This window comes from Melozone crissalis, unplaced genomic scaffold (assembly GCF_028551555.1).
Source record: "Melozone crissalis strain CALT ecotype California unplaced genomic scaffold, PUWL_Pcris_2 ptg000042l_1, whole genome shotgun sequence".
Lineage (NCBI taxonomy): Eukaryota > Metazoa > Chordata > Aves > Passeriformes > Passerellidae > Melozone > Melozone crissalis.
Window position 1 is genome coordinate 58,784,195 of NW_026535820.1, and position 22,183 is coordinate 58,806,377.

Consider the following 22,183-nt stretch of genomic DNA (forward strand, 5'->3'; position numbering starts at 1 on the left):
GAATTACATTTCTGCATTGAGTTAATTCTGAAATCTAAACCAAGAAGAATCAAATTACAACAGCTTCGAGCCAAGCACTCAGCAGAGGCATTGGTTATTACTGGGCTGTAATTCTGAATTATATTGGCTCATCCCATTGATTTTCTCCATACCTGCACAGATCCACTTCTGTAGAACCTCTTCCATGAAGAACAACGGAGATACAGCCATAGAGAAGTTCTGACATATAAAAAGTATTTTAAAACACTTCAGAAAAGGACTTCACCCCTGGTCATTGTGATGTCCTGTACCTCAGATTTGGGAAGTTACATTTATCGGAAAATTTACAGTGTTAAAAGAGTACAATTACATTCCTAGCAAAAGCATGCTTGCCCACCACCCAGCAGGCTGACATTCAGTAAATTCACTGTACAAATACCTCCAAGTAGTACCTAGTCATATCAAGTATAAGATGGCATACTGAAACATTTTTACATTACAAGTAAATCTATTTACCTTGCTTCAAGAGTTAGTTTTACTTCTGCAAAAGTAAGAGAGCACACTGTGCAATCAAAGTACTGTAGCTGGATGCACACATAACTTCAGAAGTCATCACCCCATCATTAAGTATCTTCATTCCATCTGTATTTATTGAAAAATATTTACATATTGGTCACCATGCTTTAACAGCATCTTTACACAAAAGGGTTAATGAAGAACATCACACTGGGATGGGGGAAGGGTGGTAAAATGTCTTTTGGAAAGTCAAGTTTTCCCCAAGCTGTCGCAAGCCAGGAGAGTTCTCAGGCTGAGTGTGCCGGAGTCCCGCAGTGCGTGCGCCACAGATCCACAGCTTTGCTGACAATGGCGTCTGTGTTGTCCTGAGGAATCTGCAAAAGATCAGGGCAAGGTGCCTGCTCAGAGCACTCCATTCAGACTGCTTTGTTTAAAATAAAGACTTTGAATTTCCAGTTCAGATTTTATCTCTTTATTAAAAAGAAAACAAAAGTAGAATCCCATCTCCCTGTCCTCTCATCTCACCATCCCTCTGTCCTGCACACACCATATTACATCCAGGTTTTGGACAAACAGCTTGTATTTCCAAAATGCTGACAAGCAGGCAGGCACCTCACACTTCACACATCCCTGACACCAGGCATGGCTCACACTGCCTATCCATGGCCACAGACTGTGTCTCATGTAACTCACCTGGGTTACACAGGACCCTACAGCCCTGCTGAGACACCTCATTACTGTTCAGGGTCAGGTTCATGATCCCATCCTCACATCAACAGAAAACACACTGAGTCTACAGATTTGCACTCAGGCAAGACACAAAAAAAAGGTACCAGAAACCAGCCCTTCTAAGAAGCCTCCAGAAAAATTAACCAAACCTGACCTGCTCTTACTTTCACAGAAAAATCCTTTAGTATCACAAGAAATGTTAATTCTGTACAAACATAGACAATACATTCCCCAACCCTAAAAATTATTTAATTCTATGGAAGCCTTAACTCCTGATAGAAGAAGTTATTATCCACATTGCTGAGCATTCTCCCTTCACCTCGGTACTGCTGCACTGTTCTCAGTAATGTAATAATAACTTTTGGTACATCTGCAGCAGGCAAGCAATTCAGGCTGAAACAGTTATAAACTATAAAAGGTAATGCAAAGCATAATTAGAGTACTTACATTTTCCAAAAACTGTGTGATCTTTTCTGCAGAATTCAGTGCTATTATCTTCATTTTAAAGGTTAATAATATCTCCACAGCAACAAACACAAGAATCTTGCAGGATCCACTTATAACTTTGTCCCAAACTCTAGAAGAAAGTGAAAAGAAATAACTAAATATTATTGCAGTGTTTATCTGCTTATTTCTCTGCTAGAACAGCCTTTGTACAACCATCTCTATCCAGAATATTTTTCTGAACAACAGCAATGTACTGAATTATTTGGGTCAGGATAAATAGAAGACATTTTATCAACTCTTCAATCTGTACAGAGCAGAGGGATGGCAAGCAGTAATTGGAATGTACTGATATGGTGTGTTGCTGTTTAGAGATTGAACTGTTTACAAGCTCAAGTACAAAAAGCAAACCTTGGCTTAATAACCTGGACTGTAACAACTACTCTACTGGACTACACAGCTACCTGAGTGTGTGGTAAAGATGAGAATTTTTCCTAATGCAAAAAAAAAAAAAAATTCATTAGCATGCCTAATAAAGATACTCTTCAATCAACTAAGTTGCTAAAAATTCAAAGAGGTGTAATAGCAAACTACTACATCTCAAGCAGGTCATTGCTGTATGAGATACAAATATGATCTATCAGCAGGATATAGTCCATGGTGTTTAAATTAGGCACAAGGAACAACTATTAAATCTTCCAATCCATCCCACTGTGCACAGACACTCTCAGAAATACCTAGGCACTCCTACCTCTCGTGTGAAATCATACCTGGACCTCCTTGGGCAGGTGTCCAAAGGCTTCAGCAACAGATCTTGGATGAATATTAAAATGGATCATCACTAGCAAAACCTACTATTAGCCTGCAACAATTTGAAATCATCCTTCATCCAGCAGCTCTCTCAGGCCCAGCTCAAGAGACTCGAGATAAAAGATTACACAAAACAGTGCGAAACCATCTGTCAGATGGCAGCTTTTGTGGGCTCACATTATTTTTAGTTCTTGAATTTTAAGAGCTGTGTCAGAAAGAGTTTCTGAGGATTACAGTTCTTGCTCCTTCTGGGCACTTGTTCAAAGTATTTCTCCTCCCAAATAAAAATATGGGGAAACAAAGATCACACACTGTCCTCCATAATTTCTAAATATAGTAACACTGACTGAAAAACATCTTCTGCAGCCCATCTTCAGATTTGGATCTAAGGGTGTGCTCCTTCCAGGGACAACTCATTTTTGTATGACCTCTCTCAGAAGAATTTGCCCTTCAGCCCAGAGCGCCAGGAGAGCACAACACAGGCATGACATGAACTCTGACAGCTGAGCTGAAGTGGAGGATCACACTTTTACACAAGGAATTAAGAGGGGAGAGCCCAGCCAAGAGCAATGAAGGTGATGAAAGGAGAGAAAAGGTGAGAGAGCTTGGACTGCTCAGCTTGTAGAAGAGAGGGATCTGGGGAATCTTATCAATGTAAACTGGAAGGGAGTGCGCAAAAAGGGTGGAGCCAGGCACTTTCCAATCATCTGAGGCAACAGGCACAAACTCAAACACAGGACTAGATTTTAACTGATAACAAAGAAAGGAGAAAAACAAATGTGTAGATCCTCATGACTATTCTCAAAGCAGAAGGAAACAAAAAACCCACAAGGACAGATTGGGGGGGTGGGGGGGGGGGGAAGGCACAACCAATTTCTTTCCCCTTTGCAATTTATTTTTAATTCCCTGTCTTGCTATGATTGAACAATTAGTATAATCCCCACAGGGACAGGAACAACACACAATGCAAGATCAAAATCTTACTGCTTCATTTGTGGGTCAAGCATCCCAGGACAAATGATCACTGCAAATATTACTTTGCTGTTGAAGTCAGGTCTAGGAAGCTTTAAGCAAGGGTATGAGAAAACTGAGACAAAAGCTCTGTTCCACACTGTACAGGTCACTCCTGTTTACTTGTACAACATTTTCCTTCCCAAACACATCTGTTTAGAACACAAAAAAAACTTCCCCATGTGCATCAGAACTGTAATTACGAGTGACAATTACAGAGAGTAGCAGATCTCAAAAACAGGAAATAATTTTTAAAGTTCATATCAAAGCTCATGTTAATTTGAAAACAAACTTACTAATCCTATTATAAAATATCCAGTCTTCTTTCATTATTTTGCTTCCAATTCTTCTGACTTCAGCCTCCATAATTACATTAGGTTACATGCTATGCTCAGAAAACACTCTATTGTTTTCCTGCGTTATTTAGTCTGATTCCAGAACAAATGTTTTAACAATGGCAAAACAGATGCAGTATCTAAATCACCAGTGTCTTCACAAATTTTGGTAGATGGTGCACAGCAAAGTGCATGAATGAGATGTGAGCACTAACCAGCTGTGTCTGCTGCAGTATTTTTTCCTTAACATTTCCAGCTATTGTTACACTCAGTAAAACTCCACCAGTAACAGTAATTGGGAATGACTGTGCAACACTGTGATCAACAGTCAGCACCCTGTCCGTACCAGCAGAGCCAGGAACAACATAAACTTTCAAAAGTGGAAAAAAACCACAGCAGTTTCAAGGAAATATATTTTCTGATGATCCTATTCTAATACAGCAGTCTTTATACATTGTGTATACAGGTGTCCTGTTTTCACTTTTTTAGTAGCAATCATTTAAGATTGACTTTACTGCAAATTTTTACCTGTTCTTTGATACTCCTGGAGAGGAGGAGAGTATAAGAGAAACATCATGAAACTGTACCTACAGCCCTACACAGGAATTCAGAAAAAGAAATACATATTATGAACAAAATTCACTATGTTTTGTGTGACTATCATCCTCTGTAAAATACAACTGTTCGATTACCACAGGAACACTCTTGCAGGTGTTTCTTGAACAGCAAAGCAGTACTGACAACCACAAGGAAAAATAAAAAGAAATGGGAAGCTATAAAGGCAAAGAGCATGCCAAGGATTATGCAAATGAAACCATTTACTTTAACTGAGCCTCTTCTATAGACAAGATAGGACACTCTGTGTGCACCTGTGTGTGAAGGGATGCCATTCTCCAGGCACTCTCTGAGGTTCCTGCAGCACCACAGTGCAGTAATACACAGGAGGCATCACAGCACTGCTGCTCTCTCTTTTTCTTATACATTACCATTAACCTCAGTTTTTCCCTACGCTGCAGGGTAAACACACTCAACCTTATTTCCTGGTTCTGCTCCTCCAGCCATCCAGACAAGAGACATCTAAAAAAAACAAATGCTTTCTCCTCTGCCTGCACTTCTGGATGTCCTTCCAGAGGTAACTGGGCATGGAGGGACATGATGAGGCTCACACAAATCTCACCCTGATCTATCATGATCTTCATTTCCAAACCTGGGAAGCAGCTCAGTGAGACAAAGGCAAACGGAATAACATTTCTCTGTAGTAGCAGCCCACATGCACATTCTTATGTCCTCCTGCTCCACAGTAAATTTAAGACATTTTCCATATTTCTGTTGTTTCTATTAACAAATTACTTACATTTTTACAACTAAATGTAATTTATGCAGGGCATGGAGATCACAGATGTAAAACTACAGAATTATATGAATACGTGAGATAGTGCCAGTTTGAAAGTCAAAAGATTTCAGGAGAATGACAAAATACTTTGCCACTACCAAGTTGCCAGAGACTAATAAACTAAAAGCAGCCAGCCAATGCCAAGCCTTCAGTGCAGAGTACAAACAACATCAGGCAGGGGCCTGATATGTAGGCGGCATTATTAGGCCATAAAAAATGCCTGGCTAATTCACAATTACACTGCAAAGCTGCACTGCTTCTGCTGGATCATCTGGGCTGACAGTGCCAGATTAAACTGGGAGCCAAAGGGACATTTTTCCTGTTGAGATGAAGCCACAAACAGGACCCCAAGGTTTAAGAGCAGCGATCTCCAGCTGAGGGCCCTCACAGCACCACTGGAAAGCTTTCCACACATGGGCTTACCAAACAGATGAGCAAATATGCTGCTGCACAAATCAAACAAACAAACAAACAGGGCAATGATGAATATGAAAACAAAGGTGTGATCCAGTTCTCTGTCTCAGAGAGAAACACACCTTTCTGTGTCTCTCAAACCTCTGCTACAGGCTGGTTCATATTCCAGAAAACACCCTGTCTATATTCCAGGTAGGATACAGAGTCTTTGGAATGGTGTGCTCCTCCCTTTCACGAATGTGACACCTTTAAGAAGCTTGTTAAAAAGCTCATCACATAATATGCCAAGTGTATTAGACACTGCATAAGCTCAAAGCAAAAGTTTCCACGTGAAACCTGTCCGTATGTATTTTCCAAGCCCACTTACATTAAACTGATACGTAAATTTTACCTATGGTGCAACTTGAAGTGTGTATAAAACAGTATTTATACTGAGTAGCAGTGCCTGTCAGGTACTGGTATTGTGCAACTTCATCCCACCATTACCAGGTATGCACAGCATGTACAAGTTTTGTACACCTTAGAGAAAACCAAACAAACACAAAAACCAATGAATTTTAGATTTATCTGCTTGACAGAGAAGACTATAGTTCACAGAAAGTAAGCAGCCACTCTAAGAAATGCAGTGGTAAATCATAAGTGAAAATAAATCATAAAAGACTGTGTTCAGATAATCTCTCACTTCACAAGAAAGTAAAATTCACGGGAGAACTGGAGACCTTCAAACCTCAGCAGTTTCAACACTGACATCTGGATGCATTTCAGATAAGCACTGGGGCTTCTAGATCCTAATCCAAACTGAGTCTCCAAGCATTAATTAAGTTCATCTGTCACACACTACCCATGAAGTATGTTATTTCCTCAGCGAATAAGGCCATTATGATTACAACTGAATAATTCACAAACCTAAACTGCCAAGAAAAAGTGCACTTTCATCATGTTCCCACAAGAACTGTAGGGAAAAGGATTGTTCTGCGTCAGAAATACCAACACTGAAATTTGTTTTTATTCCAGAGTGATAGAAAAAGCCAGTATTTTGACCTTTTCCAGGGGGAAAAAACAGTATTAAAAAATTTCAGGTAATCAAAATATTCTCATTTCAGTAAGGTAAAACTGCATATGGAAATGTTAAAGATGCACACTGATTAGACAAAATATTTCATGTAAATAAAACTAAATCAATATTATAGATAGTTGAAGCAAAATATTCTTGCTAGATGAAATACAAAAATCAAAATTCTTCATCTAGATTTCTCCTTTTACACCATCAGGATGACATAGCTCCATTGAACTTTCAATTTTCAACAGAAATTTTTAAAAAATCTCCATCTTCCGAGAGCAAATCTGCTCTGACACAAATTCCTCTCTCAGCTCTTGTCCACAGCCATAAGATCCAGTAGCAAAATTGAATCACATGAGCTCTAAGCTCTAAACTGTAACAAACATCCTATACTACACATGCTTACATAATTTCTGCAGTCACAGAAGTAGTAAAAGCTTTCAATCACCACATCACACAAGCACTAGGCAGACAAGACTATTTTGGTGCCTTACAGGTGCTTGATGAGAAGAACTTGCCATGTAACAATAACCATGTTGCACCTAAAGGCCTCAATCCTTCACAAAATGTTTTTTTTTTCCCTAAAACATTACCCTTGACAATAATAAAACCTACAGAACTCAAAAGACCATGGTCCAACAAGAGAAGGGAGCATGATTTCTAATCTTACAGCTTGTTCCCTAAAATCTTCTTATTCTTGTAAGGGTAAATAAAACATTTTTAAGAACAGGCATTTTCCACTTTCCTCCACAGAACATGAAGCACCAGATAAACAAACACTGCATCCACTATTCAGATTATTACCAACTTTACCACCATAAAAGCATTTTCTACAAAGCAATTTACAAAGCACTGTTTCCATGCTAGGTTCCTATTCTAGCCACTGAAGTCCTGTGATTACCTCGAAGTAAAGTTTCTCTTGAACATTGTTACTTCTCAAAGTTTTTAGACAGCTGCAAATGACACCATTGTTTTCTCTGTGCCACATCCTGTTCAGCTATCAGCAACTCTTGTTAATGCAGAGAGATGTTTCTCTACATTGAGCTTGAATTTCCTGCTTTCCAAGAGTTCTCAGGCAGCAGAATTAGGGAAATCATACAAGCTTCATTTCAAAAGCCCTTCAGTGAAGTGTCACACACAAGAATTTTTCCCTTTTAAAAGCTCAACAACCTATTTGTAACTGCAGAATCCTGATATATTCCACAATTTCATTAATTTTGTAATATTCAACTTGCCTTAGTACTTTTTAAAATAAACTTTCTGTCATAGTTTAACCCCAGCCAGCAACTGAGCAGCAGCCAATCATTCATTTACTACCTCCACCAGCAGGATGGGGGAAAAATTGGAAGGGTAGAAGCAAGAAACAAATTTGTGGGTGGAGAAAAAAATGTTTCATAATTAAAAAGAAGTAATAATTTCTAAAAAAATTGTAAGGAAGAAAGGAAAATAAAACCTGAGACAAGCAATACAACTGAGAACAGCTGCCCACCACCCTGACTGATGGCCAGTGAGTCCCCAGCAAATGCTCCTCAGATGAACTGCTGAGCATGACTGCACATGGAATGGGACATTCCAGCTGGAGTCAGCTGCCCTGGCTGTGACCCCTCCCAGCCATGCTCCTGTGCACCCCCAGCCTCCTTGCTGGTGAGGAGCAGAACGACGCCGTGTAAGCGCTGCTCTGCAGGAACTAAAACATCCCTGTGCTCCAAAACACAGCCCTATACCAGTACTCTGAACAAATCTAACTCTATCCCAGCCAAAACCCATACACATTCCCAAAATCTTTTTCATGTAACACTAATGCAATATTACAATCACTCCCTAAGCAGAGATTTTGTCCCAAGCCCAAAAACTGACTACCACTCAGCTATGTAACACTGACAGAGGGTTTGGAATTCTGCATCCTAGGAGGCACTAAGTGTCCAACAGAATCAGCTGGTATACTTAGCTCCATTCTTTTTATTTTCAGTAGGTGAAATAATCACACAGAGATTGATTATCTTGCATCAGTAACAAGGGGAATGAAATCCAATTTTATCATTTCCAAGTTAACAATAAAGCTAACACCATAATATTACAGATAAAGTATGGAAAGCTCTTTGCCTGCTAGTGACAGAAAGCTGAAATGACTATGCAGTTACAAACAGAAAGAAAAAAAAAACTTGCCTCTGTAAACTGGACTCAGGTAAACATCCTGCAAAACACTTTTTAAACCAAAGATCATAGGGGAGTTTGCTCATTGCAGAACATGCCTTCAGATGCATCAGCAGTCTGTTATCTTCAATGTTCAAATACTGCTCCAGAACTTTTGGCTGAGAAAGGATTAGAAAATTTTAGGTAACTCACATCAGAATACCTTCATAGTTAATGCACACTGTAAGACAAGCATTGTCTTAACAATTCAATTAATGTAATGGGGCAATGTAGCATATTAAAATAATGTACCTTCATTGTTTTAGTTGTTCCAAAATACAGGTGTTACCGACTTTTGCAATTAACTAATTATGTACTTAATCAAAGAAACAACCTCAGCTTCCTGAAACTGCTGACCACTAGCAGAACTTCCAAGATATGCAGTATTCCCTGGTGCAAGGATGTGCTTCAGAGCTTCAAGCAATGCAAAGATTAAACGTGCACTAATTACTGCTACCTTCACAAGTAAAATCGAGTTTCATTCACCTCAAACCGAATCACCTCAGCATACATCAAAAATATCTACACACAACACAGCAAAACCCAAAAAATCAATTCTGAGAGCAAATCCCTGTGCAACCCATTAAAGGCTGGACACTGACTTATTGTTTAAAAACCCTAAGTATTTAAGGCATAAACATGTGGATAATTTTCTCATCTTGTTTAAATTTTAATGTAACATAATACACATTTTCATAAATTCTTGACTACCTTTATGCTTTGTCATAGTTAGGCAAACTGCTAAGGACTTCAACTGTCAAAGGCAGAAAACGTTTCCTTTGCCAATATTCTCATCTCCTGAGTCTTGGCACATAGATTGTGTTACAAAAAAAAAATAAAAAATAGGGAGGGAGACACTTGGCACTCTTCATGTCACATCGTACAAACACACACTTTGAAAATACTCCTTTCTCCTTTGAACTGATATAGTTGAATGTACCACCCACAGATACAAGAGGTAGATTTAAAAATTATTTCTTAGTTCCAGAAGAACTAACAAGGGCAGGCATAATTTTCCTCAGCAAATTTCTATTCAGCAATTGTTGGTGCACACGTACTCGATATTTTTACTTTTTAGGACATTGTTCACTAAAAATTCCTCCTCTGTTACGGCTTTTTGATGAATTACAAGAACTTTCATCATTTTGGTAAGTACACATTAAAATCAAATTTTCATTTTATAAATTTATAAATCAGGAAAACAGAAATTCAAAATTAATATTCTGTAATAGTGTTTAAATTGTCAGTGCTACAAAAAATCTATTCCACTTCTTACTATAACTTGATCTGCAACATACTGTTTTTCTGAAGATGGAGTACTCTGCTCCACTTATAAAGCAAAACTGTGCTTTGTCTATCATCCAATGAGCAGCATGTGAATGCCAGAGATGCAGCCCAAAAAGTAGCAGACATACATCAAGATGTTCTTCACTTCTGACATTTTAATTGTTTAAAGAAAAATTTCAAGTGACCAATTTGTGGGACATATAATTCAACTGGATACAATGTAAACTTTAGAGAAAAAAGTTAATTGAAAATTACCACATACCAAACAAAAGCTATTTCTAATGCTACATTAAACAGGGCAGCACAGTCACAATGCAAAAAGCACTCATCCCCTATTTTCAAAGTAGCTGGTGGAAGAGAATCCAAGGGTGTCACTTCTGATTCTCCAGTTGACTCCTTGTGTTAATGCTTTCTGTGACTGCTTCTCCTTGTAAAAATAAAAAATCCTTTTTCCTTACCAGCTGTTGTAATGAATCTTTGTGCTTGCTGTTCAGCTGATTCACAAAACAACTGACAAGCCAATAGCATTCTATCGGATCCTCTACCATTTCCTCCATTGCTTTAGCAATAGCAAGAAACACTTCATCTTCAGGTTCCTGAAAAACAAAGCAAAAAAAAGTGATCTACAAAGTATTGGACTATTCTGATTTAAAGTATTCTTATATTCCTTTTCTCTGCTATTCAGGGAAAAAAAACAGGAATCAACATACACAAAAAGCTGTTCTGACGTTCCTAAACAAGACATCGGGCAGCAGCTGCATGATGATGACAGATATCTATTAAAACAGAGCAAGTAGGACTTGTCTTGCTTTTAAAACCAAAATATGATTCAGTATATAGAGAGTCCTAAGTACTACTGGGTTTGTGTCTCTGCCACACAGACTGCTCCTATACACACATATCCTTACTTGAACTCTCTGCATTCAGATGCACAAAACACTCAGCAGACTTCCGTTTGTAACTCAAGCATTTCAAAATATTTAGATCAATCTGACATCTCTATCTCCCTCTGCCTCTACAATAAAACACCTGCACCACCATCAAGAGCAACCTCTCCTAAGTTTAAGGGGACAGTGACTGCACTGAAAAGAGAACAAATGCTTTCTGCAGCAGCAAAACAAACCTGAGTTACAGGAGAAATGACTGGGGCTCTGCTAAACACCATTGCTATGAAACCTCACCCCAGTCCTGAGAGCAGCTCTGGGATGCACTGACAAAACACTTGCTCAGAAGGCAATACTGCTCTAGAAGGGACGAATTTTCAGCCCACTGCATCACATGCCAAAATCAAGGAAATTTCTCTACTGGAAATTTGCAGGGTAGGATGGCCACATTCCTAGGAAATGGTAAGTGTATGAAAACATTCCCTCCTCTGACAAGAGAATGCTGCAGGCAATCCTCCAATTCTAAATATTACTGAATTTTCCATCTCAAGTCGAACTTTTTTTTTATTTTGAACTTTTCTTTAAGTACTTATGTCAAAATTTGTGGTTACAGATGAAAATTACAAATTAAGCTGGGCTAGAGTGAATATAGATAAATTAACTACAGGACGAATCCACTTAGAAAACTCTGTGGCTCCTTTCCTCATCTCCTATTTCATGGAGAAAAGAAAGAACCACTCATTGTTTTTATCATTACACTACTAATTCACCATCACAACACAGCCTTGTTTAACCATATGGGTGTATACTGTGAACAGCAGAGTATGTGCACTACCTGACAGAAGCCCAGGTCAGTTCAGACTAAGAAAAAAAGGAGGACAGTACACTGAAGTTTAGATTTAAAAACAAATCATTTAAGTATTTGCTGCAACTTGCATTAAATCACTGCTTGTACAGGCTCTGAATTACCCTTGTTTCAGGAATGTAAGAACCTATGAGCTACAATGAGATGATGTCATTTCATGTCAGTGCTATAAAGAAACTGAAGTGCCCCGGAGTACAAGAGGCTTGAAACCTAGCAGGAAAAAAGGACAAAAAAGATTTTAACGCATAAAATCTTACATAAGTACTTAGGGGAAGGAAAAGAGAAAAGCACTTTGACTAAAATTCTTTATTTTATACTAGTACTTCTCTGCTTTCCATTCACCTTACCTACTCTATCTACAAGCACTTGTGGGGTGACCTGCAGTTCAGTTTCTCACTGGTTTACAGTTTCAAGTTCAATAAAGTACTGTATTTAACAGACTGTTAAAATCACCACTGACCAATGGAAAAGCTACGTTTCGAGGCAGTTTGCCTGATTCCAGCTGATGTATGCGGAGGAAAACATCCACCTGTGGGGTAGAATCATTAATAAAGCGAATCACACGGAGAGCGTGGTGAATGTCCCAGTACTGCTCCTTCCGGTACTTCATCACCAAAGCATGAGATTCGTGGTGAGGAGGAATGATCCCTAAACAAAAAACAAAAACAAAAACAATTAAATTTTAAAAATTAAAAGAAAAAAATATAAGCAATTGTAAGGAGGAATCCTACTTTTACATGTCTAGTTTTCGCTACAGTATTAGTTGTATATTTGTGCCCAGCTTCCATTTATTTTGAAAACCAAGTCACTGTAGAATGGTTTTTATATACATTAGCTGTTCATTTTCTCAAATTCTACACTTTGTCTGAGATGACAGAGAATATATACATGCAACTAACTAATGCAAAGATGCTGTTCACTGCAGTAATAATTATTTTACTGCCAGAAAAGTCTTTACTCACTGTACCAGAGATTAATTCTCCCTAAAATGACATTCAAAAACCAAAATCAATCAGTTGAATCAATTAAAGATTAGAACTTAAAATGTCACATAATCACTTGTAAAGTAACATTTGTTATTTTCTTAGCACAACACAAATATCTTTTCTAGTTTTCTGGGAGAAAAAAAAATTTAAAAAGTATCTAAGTAGAAAGGCAAAGAAAATTACACAGCATCTCCAGCAGAGATACTTACCGTTTCACTCAGTCCATTCCCCTACCTGAGAGTCTTGCCATGCACTGATTTTCACAACAAAACTGTCACAGACTTTAAAAGAAATAAAAACATATATACACCTAGGCAAAAAAAGCCATTTCCTTATCACTAGTGGAGCAGAATTTTTCCCAGTGTAGAAACCCATGAGAACAAAGTATTCTTCAAAAGTCAGTTCTGAAACAAGTTACCTGCTCCTTTTACCTCTCATTTAAAGAAAAAAAATATTCCTGCCAAGTGTTACACCATGAAATGGCTGGGTTGAGGAACAAGCACATCAGACAGAAAATTATCTTTTCTTTTCCAGCTGCAAACTGGTCTGCATCTCAAAAGCTGGAAGAAAGCAAGACATTTTTCACGATACGCCAAAAGAGAGTCAACATCATAACTGAGTGTACATACTGCCAACTGCTCTCCTCAAACACAGAGGACAACCTTAGGCAGGCAAAACAAAGCTGAAACAACAGAGAGGTGCCTGGAAACCATCAGGAGTCATCCTCAAATAGGAAGGTAACAAAGGCATTTCTGACACACCATGTCACCTGGGACATCAGCAAGCCTTGGCACATGTCTGAGAGGGTTTTGTTGACAGGACACACTCCCTTTTCTTAAATTATTAACATTATGTAGAGGTCACATAACACCTCTCACCAGAAATGGACTGGGCAGTGGTTCCAGCCATTTAGGGGGAGAGATTTTGAACTGTCCTTCTCAATACCAGCTTTTCTAACAACTGCCAACACTGAAATGCAGTGTAAGGAAAGTCCCTGAACCTCTGTTCACCCAAGGCATGTTACAAAATAACAGCAGGAATACTTGAAATCAGAATATTGCGAGTTTGAAGGGACCCACAAGGACCACTGAGTCCCCCTCCTGGCCTTTCACAAGGCTACTCCAAAAAATCACACTGCCTGAGAGCAGAGCTCACTTCTTGAACTCTGTCAGGCTTGGTGCTGTGACCACTTCCCTGGGAAACTGTTCCAGTACCAAACCGCCCTCTGGGTGAAGAATCTTATTCTGATATCCAACCCAAACCTCCCCTGAAACAACTTCATTCTGTGAAATGAATCACTCTGGGTTTAAAATACAACATACTTTTTAGAACCAGTATAACTTTCCATGCAGTTGATTCATAAGGTGTTTTGTGTTATCATATGATTCACAGATCCTTTATCTAAAGCAGCCCAAGACCTGGCTCTGCAGTGAGCCACAATTTTGCACAGAGACGTATTTCACTATTATAATGCTGGCTGAAGGATTCTGTACTGAGTTGCTTGTCCAAAACTCCTATGCTCTATTTCCCACTACTAATATTTTAAAGGATGCTGACTACTGCCCAGAATACAATAATATTGTTAATGGCAGAGCCTTTTATCAAGTAGGACTACTCTGTAAATTCAACGCCAAGAACTTCAAGCTTTGTAATTAGATATTGCCCCTTCTGTGCAGTGTTTACTTACTACCTTTGCCAAAAAAAAAAGGAATAAAAATTATATTCCACATAATCAGGAATATGAAGCTAAAACTTTCAAAATGTAAAAAACTGGAAGGAGAAAAAATGAATTAGAAAATTAAGATTTTTTTTTAAACCCCTCCTGTCTCCAAGTGGACGTGACTTTGCATCTAGTCAACAAATGTACTTGACCAGTTAGTGCAAAGCCATTAGTACTTTTGAATTAGTCATCTGACTAGTGCACTTCTAGGAAAATATAATCTATTTATGGTTTTTACAGTTTCTGGGGATACCATTAACTTGTCTTCAGCCTTGTATCTTCTTCAATGGCAAATACAATTCAAAGCCAGCAGCAAAACCATAAGAAACCAATATTCTGCAGAACACGAAGCTTCTCTTTAGAATAAACATGTATTCCACGCTTCACTCAGTTTAAAATTAATCACAACTTTACTTCAACTTCATTGTCTGTTATTTCAGGAGCACAACTGAATATCTTATCAGATATAGATAACTTCTTATAATCCACATTTCAAATTCATTTCATAAATGTACTTGGATAGTGTTACAAAGTTAAATATAGAAACACACTCTCCTAGGCACATTTCAGCAAAGTTCTCAAAAACTTGTTTTATAATTGCCATTGGGCATCCAAGGTGGATACAAAAGGAGGCTAAATATGCATCAGTAGGCAAGGTAATACAGAATAATCCTGTCATTACTTCTTCAAAGACAAAAAAAAAATTTTAAAAAGAAAAAATTGCACCTTCCTACATTCTATATTCCATGTTATACAGATACATAACATTCTATATTCTGTGTTATACAGATACATATAGAATATACATTCTATATTCCATTCATACCTAGAAGCACTTTCCACACCAGTATACGATACATGGATGGAAGAGGAAACCTTTGACTAAATGTGCAAAGCTTCTCAATATCTGTAAAGAAATGAAAAGAAAAAAAATTCAGGACAAATTTAAATACAGTTACAAATAGGCTTGCATCTCTGACCCAGGTAAGTATGACAAACTTTAGTTGCAGATTGAAATTCTCTATTTCACCACATATTATCAACAAATGCTTTCACATTGGCCTGACTTACAGTAAAACTACTCCAGGTTTCATAAGGAGGAGACTGGACCATTTTTATAGGCATTTTGTAAAGCATGTCACTGTCAAAATAATTAAGGCCTTTTTTAAAGGGACAACATTTATCTTTCTGTTCTGCCAGAGATGTGGCACTCCTCAGGGACCAAAAGCAATAACATCTTCATTGCTTTGAAGTTAGATGGAATTGACAGCATGAGATGATGCATTCTCAGATTAAAATTGCTTTCTCTAAAAATCTTTAAGTTTCTTGGGCACAGAGAATGAAAGAAGGAAAAAAAGAAGAAACAAGCAAGGTGAGAAATCTTTAATAGTTTTAAAAATCAGATTTTCAGGTCTTTGAAAATCGAAGGTCTGCTAGCACTGACTGACGAATTATTGGTGAAAGATGCAAAACTGAAAAAAGTATTAAGCACAGCAGGTAAGCATTATCTATTACTCCCTCCCCAGCCCCTAATCACCAAAAAACAGAGCAAACAGTGAAATCAACTTGCCCAAACGATCATCCTTCAGCAGAATTTCCAGCGACTTCTTTTCTTCAACTCCACGAAATCCCACCTTTTCATAATACACTGAGCGGAAGTTTCTCTGAGAGTCATCAGCCATAGCTGATTCCTCCTGAAGAAACAATGAATTCCTCTGAAGACTGACAAACATACATTCCTATTCCTTTAAGGTCAAGGAATTTTGCACACTGATATAAATTTACTGCCTGTGTCTCTACAGTATTAATAAACCCTACAGAATATTAAATCTTCCAAGATGTTTTTTGTCACATACTTACATAAACAATTATAAATGTAATTTATTCTAAACAAGATCTAAAGATGCCAACTTTACAGACAAAATTAAGGGATTTTTTTAAATTATCCACATAGTATATTATGCTAAATTCCAAAAAGTTTTTTTAAAAACTGCTGGAGAACGACTTAAATATTTTATGCCATGCCCTGTACTTCAAAACCAACATTAAAAAGTACAGTTACAAGTCTGACAAAATTCTGACTACAAAAACCCTACTCAAGTAGAACTATTGCACACATAAGTAAAATTATTAGGTTTCTTACTCACCAGTCAAGGTAGTCAGAAGCAAGGACAAGCCAGAGCTGGCCCCAGTGGCACAGGGGGGACAGGGAAGAATAAGGCTGGGTGTGTAGGTTTCTTCTTAAGCTGCAGATAGGAATTAAATGCTCATGTTGTTACCAGCTGCTGTAACAGCCACAGCCTTGAGCTTGTTATTCCAGCACTAAAACCAAACAAATGTCTCATCCCTGTAGTGGAGACAAAGGTAAATTCCAGTGAGTGCTCTGTGTATCAGAACAACTGTAAATGACATTTCAATTCAGCTCAACCCAACCCTCTAACTATCAATTCTCTCTCCTCTTCAGGCTTGCAAACATGAGAAAGTTCTGTTTCCTAATTCCAAGGACTAAGAACAATCTTAACTTTTATCTTGTCCAGTGACAGCAGCAAAACTTCAAAAAAAAATAATTTATTTTGACTAAAGAGTGATGAATGATGCATTGAGAAGCTTTTATAGTTAAATTCTTCTTTTCCTTGCAGAACCAAAGTACACATCAGGAGCAAAGCACTTACAGATATAACCAAAGGCCACAATTTATAGAGAGTGCACACATTTAAATCTGTATCTCCAGAAGGCCAGTTTGTGTTTCAAATTACGTCTGGTTTTAGTGCTTTGTAGGATCAGGGCCAAGATCAGACAGCAAAATACAAAATACAAACCAGCAAATGACTGAATTAGTGCTTTCTGAGATAGGCCAAATATTATTTTAAAACCAGAGAAAAAAGAAATAAATATTATTTGCAACACATTCCAGTCCTGCACTATCTTTCAGAAAATGACTGGGATATTCATGTATGGTGTATTTAAGGGTCCACCGATCAGAATGCCCACTGTTTACATTACAGTCATGTTTAAAAGCAGACTTCATATGTGACAGACAGTCAACTACTTTTGAAAATTTTCAGATTTTTTTTTTTGAGAATTTTCAGATTGTCAAATTTTTAAAAGCTGGATTTAGTAAGTGTTATTTAGAAAAATAGCTTAAAAAAAAAAAAACACATCTAGCCATACCACTTGTGGAAAAATTACAAGAAAGATACAGAACAGGAACATGAAATGTAACTTGAAAAATAACAGTAGGACCTATTAGCCAGGAATACTATCTTAATAATTTTAAGCTAGCACTATAACAGCAGTATGTTTTATTTATTCAGTGTTAAAAGGAGGAAGATACTTTGTTTCCTCCCTCCCAACTTAGGATTTGTATTTCCATGTTCTACAAATGACCAGTGTTCCAATCTTTACACCCGTCTTAGCCAGCTCATTAGAAGTGTGCTGTACAGAAGTGTGTAATTTACTCCTCCTGCCCTCAATTACAGCATTTTCGGCCTCAACAGCTTTCGGCTTTCCCGGTACCATTAAGTGTCACTCCTGGGGGCAGCGGCGCCGCACAGGCCCGGGCTGCGGAGCCACCGCGCTCTGCCCCCGACCAAGCACTCTTCCCCGCAGGCCCTGCCCCCACCCGGCCGTACCTCGGGGCTCAATTCCCGGCCTCCGTCACAGTCCCAGCGGAAAACAAGGGCACATTTGGGCACGGGATCAACGCGCCCCGGGAATTCGGGAGCCTGCCCGAGGTGCCGGGGGGTGGCGGGGGGAGCCCGGCGCGGCCCGAGCGCGGCGCGGGTGCGGCGCATGCGCGGGCCGGTCCCGCCCCGGCGGCGGGCGGAGCGCTGGGGCTGCCGTGATGGGCGCGCTCTGGGGGACGCGGTTTGTACTGTGGGCGTCCCGCAACATCTGGGCGTCACCCGGTTCATCCCACACCCCGCTTGTGCTCCCCGCCATCCCTCAGCGGGCATCCGTCCCTCAGAGCCGGCTGCCCGCCTGGCGCAGGTGCGCTGAGGGCTGCACCGCGTTGTTTGCTGTCATGATGGGTTTCGCCCCCATCCGCGGTGACTCCAAGGGCGCGTTACTTACAGAGACCTCTGGGAAGCGAAGTGCATTTCGCAAAACTGAGATTTACTCCGGCGCTTGTGATCGAAGTGCTGGGTGCTAAATATCCCGCCCCTCAGAACAGATAAAGGACCTACGTCTCGCTGCTGAAAGTCTCAAAAATCAACCTGTGTTGCCAAAACTAGGAGGCATCAAACTAGTAGTGTGGTTTTGCTTCGGGGTTAGGGTACTTCTGTAGCTGTTGGTGATGTTTATGTGTGGGACCTTGCCAGCCCCTCTGTGCTATTGCAAACACTGGACACCTGCTCGCCCCAGGAATGGAGTTTCCTGCTTGGAGCCCCTTTCCAGGAGCAGAAACTTGAATGAGGCCATCGAGTGCCTGAGTTAGCTGCAGCAAGATTCTGAAATGCTAGAATCACAGAGTCAGGTTGGAAAAGACCTTTGAGATCGTCGAGTCCGAACCCTTGACAAAACACCACCTTGTCAGCTTAGACCAGAGTGCCAAGTTCAGCCTTTCCTTAAACACTTCCAGGGACAGTGACTCCACCACCTCTCTGGGTAGCCCATTCCAATGTTTAGACACCCCTTCTGTGAAGAAATTCTTCCTTATGTCAAACCTGAAACTCGGGAGAGGAGGCTGACCCCTATTTAGGAGGCCACAGCCTCCTTGCAGGCAGTTGTAGAGAGCAATCAGGTCCCCCCTGAGCCTCCTTTTCTCCAGGCTCAACACCCCCAGATCTCTCAGCTGCTCCTGACAGGACTTGTGCTCCAGAGCCTTCCCCAGCTTCGTTGCCCTTCTCTGGAGCTGCTCCATCACCTCAGCATCATTCTTGAATTGAGACCCCAGAATCTTGAATTGTATCCCAGGGCACAGCACAAGAGCTGTGGCCTCCCCAGTGCCAGAGAGAGAAGACAAGGCAGCTGCTGAGGTTATGGGGCCTATTTTCAAATGCACAGGACATCCCATTATTTTAATCTTGCCCCACACTTTGGAAGTAGCCATGGAGAAAGCACACTCTTGCAGAATGGGCAAGGCTTTTGTCAAACCCAGCTCACACAGGGGTATGCTTTTTGTTGGGTGCGTACAAATCCTAGCAAATCTTGGAATAATTCCTCTCAGCAGCAGGTGGCAGGCTGGTTCCATTTTTGGTCACTTGGGGCTCCCTCAACTCAGATACATCTTTTATCGATAGATGGCACTTGTCTCGGGATGAGAGCTGTTCGGTGGTGTTGGGAGCTGACCAGTATCACACGGTTCAGGAAACAGCTACCGAAATTAAATCTCGTGTAATTTTCAATCATTCATTCCTTCAAGCCCTTATCAAGACGTATTATATAGCTATAGTCGTGCTCTGAAGAAGCCTGAAGCTAACACAATTTGTTTTAGCACTAATTTACAGTACAGGAGATACAGAATGGTATGCCATTGCTAAAAATGCCTAAACAAAAATAGGTTCTGAAAGGTTTAGCTGCATAAAAATGCAGCATAAAATCCACACCTGTCCTGAAAAACAATCAAATGAATGTTCTTCCCCTAGTAAAGTTTCTGAACCCCATATATAGAAAGCTTCATATACACAGAGATTTTCTTAATGGTGCTTGTTTCTAACATAATAGGTTATAGTGAGATCAGTTGTAAATATTACATAAATATTTAGGTCCATGGGAAATGAATTAAAGAATTTAATTTGAGATTTTTCAAAATGCAAATGAAATTAAAAGCATAGGTTGAGCAAGAGTAGGTTGACCATAACAATTATTATGTGGTGAAACAGCAAACCAAAGATGACTAACCTATTTTTTTACTTGGACTTTCTTACTCTAACAGCCTTTTTATCTTTTAACTGCCCTTCTACCTCCACCTGTTCTTGCCAAGTGGCTCTATGTGCCATAACTCAGTGTTGTAAAGCACACAAGTGAGTCATGACTTAAATATTTGATTTAATACATTTTATATTTTCATAAAGTGAATAATAACCTTATTTTCCCTTGTCTAGGGACATAAAGTATCTTCATTCCTATTGACAGAATCTCTTTCTTGCCACTGAAAATGCAAGCAGAATTTAATCATTTATAGCTGCTAGTGTCAGTCAGCCAAGTGGAGGACTGTGCCTATAATAAAATTGATTAATACATCATTAATCAATAATACATAACTAGGCATTTATCCAAACCATGATAACCTAAACACTTAATTCTTTTAAACTGTAATAACATCAGAAAAGGTAGCACACATAAAGGCTAAAAGGGAAGCAGGTTTGGAATTGGCTTGGGATTATCTGAGATAGCAGAGCTGAATGAATTAGTACCCTGCCAGCACACTGCATCTCTTGCTTTTATCTGTGACTATGAGTATCACTGTGCTTGCATTTTGTACTGATATCTTTATGTTGCTCAAGTGAATTACTCACTGGCATAAAGGGTCACAGGAAAAAGAAGCCAAACAGGCATTGTTAACGTATTTTATTGCAAAATATGAACTGTGTTGTGCCTGTGTTTCTTTATTAATGCTTTTGCTGTTAAAGCTGCACTAATTTTATGTGAACCATGCACTGCTCTTAGAAAGTCAGTTCAGTCTGTTCTCTGTGACTGACCTATCAATGGATCAGGATTACCAATCAGAAACACACCTTGTTATGTGAATTTCTCAAAAAAAGGGGAAAATGCAAAGCAATGAAATGTCAATTTCACACAGCATGGAGGTCTATGTTTGTATGGCATTATGACACAAGGATGTAACATACAGAGAATAAGTGGAGTTTTCATGTGGGTTTCATTTGCTCTAAACTGATGGAAGATGTACTCTAAAAAGAAAAAAGACACTTGTCTAATAATATCTTCAGAGTGTATCAGATTCAGTGATTCCAGCTTGCTAATGCACCATCCTTTGTTCCTGTCATAATAGGAAATGATTGATGCTCAGGAAAGAAGTTACAAGTTGGGTCATACCAGCTTTTCTAAGATATCATCTCATGTTTTTTCAGAAGCATGAATATTTCCAGATGGAGAGTGGGGCTGTGTTAATGGAAAGGACAATTTACTTATACATTCACATAACCTTTTCATTATGAAGATCAGCAGATGTGGAAAAGCTTGGCCCCATTTCCTGGCCAAAACAGCATCCCCCTGCTGTTTACATTCTACCTGAGAGAACAATGCAAATGTTGGCTCTATTAATGTTCACAACTTAATTCCTTGTTGAAGTCAGATGGAAAAAACATAACACTCCGAGGTAAAAAATTTATAAAGCTGTTTAGCATCAAAGGGGAATTCAGCCTTTCATTTTAGCATGGAGGCACAAGAGACAAGTCTGTCACCAAACAGACCAAACACTGTCCCTGTAATCATGAGCAGGCATCCCCACATGACAGCGAGGAAAAGGCTTACGGGGCTGAAAATAGCAAGAGGAGTGGCTGAACTTGGAAATCTGAGTTCAAATGTGTCCTACTTCTGAGTTTTCTCATCCTGCTAAAGAAAGTGTTCTTCAGAGGGGACATGGTTTTGTCT

The 22,183-nt window shown here is 39.3% G+C and overlaps 1 protein-coding gene across 1 annotated transcript; it reads right to left on the reverse strand.

Annotated features, from left to right (window-relative positions):
- Positions 1–545: 545 nt before the first annotated feature.
- On the reverse strand, positions 546–16,829 carry TBC1D7 (TBC1 domain family member 7). The gene is made up of 8 exons (XM_054285330.1): positions 16,774–16,829; positions 16,197–16,320; positions 15,453–15,533; positions 12,381–12,568; positions 10,630–10,767; positions 8,858–9,003; positions 1,672–1,801; positions 546–869 (listed from the first exon to the last, which is right to left on the reverse strand). Exons 2-8 carry the CDS (start codon positions 16,306–16,308, stop codon positions 783–785), a joined length of 882 nt encoding a protein of 293 aa, XP_054141305.1. The 5' UTR covers positions 16,309–16,320; positions 16,774–16,829; the 3' UTR covers positions 546–782.
- Positions 16,830–22,183: the final 5,354 nt, after the last annotated feature.

Bases quoted from the DNA above. Each gene is read 5' to 3' on its own strand.
- TBC1D7 (XM_054285330.1), bottom strand. From the start codon at position 16,308: ATGGCTGATGACTCTCAGAGAAACTTCCGCTCAGTGTATTATGAAAAG. The intron at 10,768-12,380 runs GTCAGTGGTGAT...TTTGTTTTTCAG, and splicing joins GAAACGTAGCTTTTCCATTG to GAACCTGAAGATGAAGTGTT. The intron at 1,802-8,857 runs GCAAGTTTTTTT...ACTTTCTTCTAG, and splicing joins CCTGAGTCCAGTTTACAGAG to AGTTTGGGACAAAGTTATAA.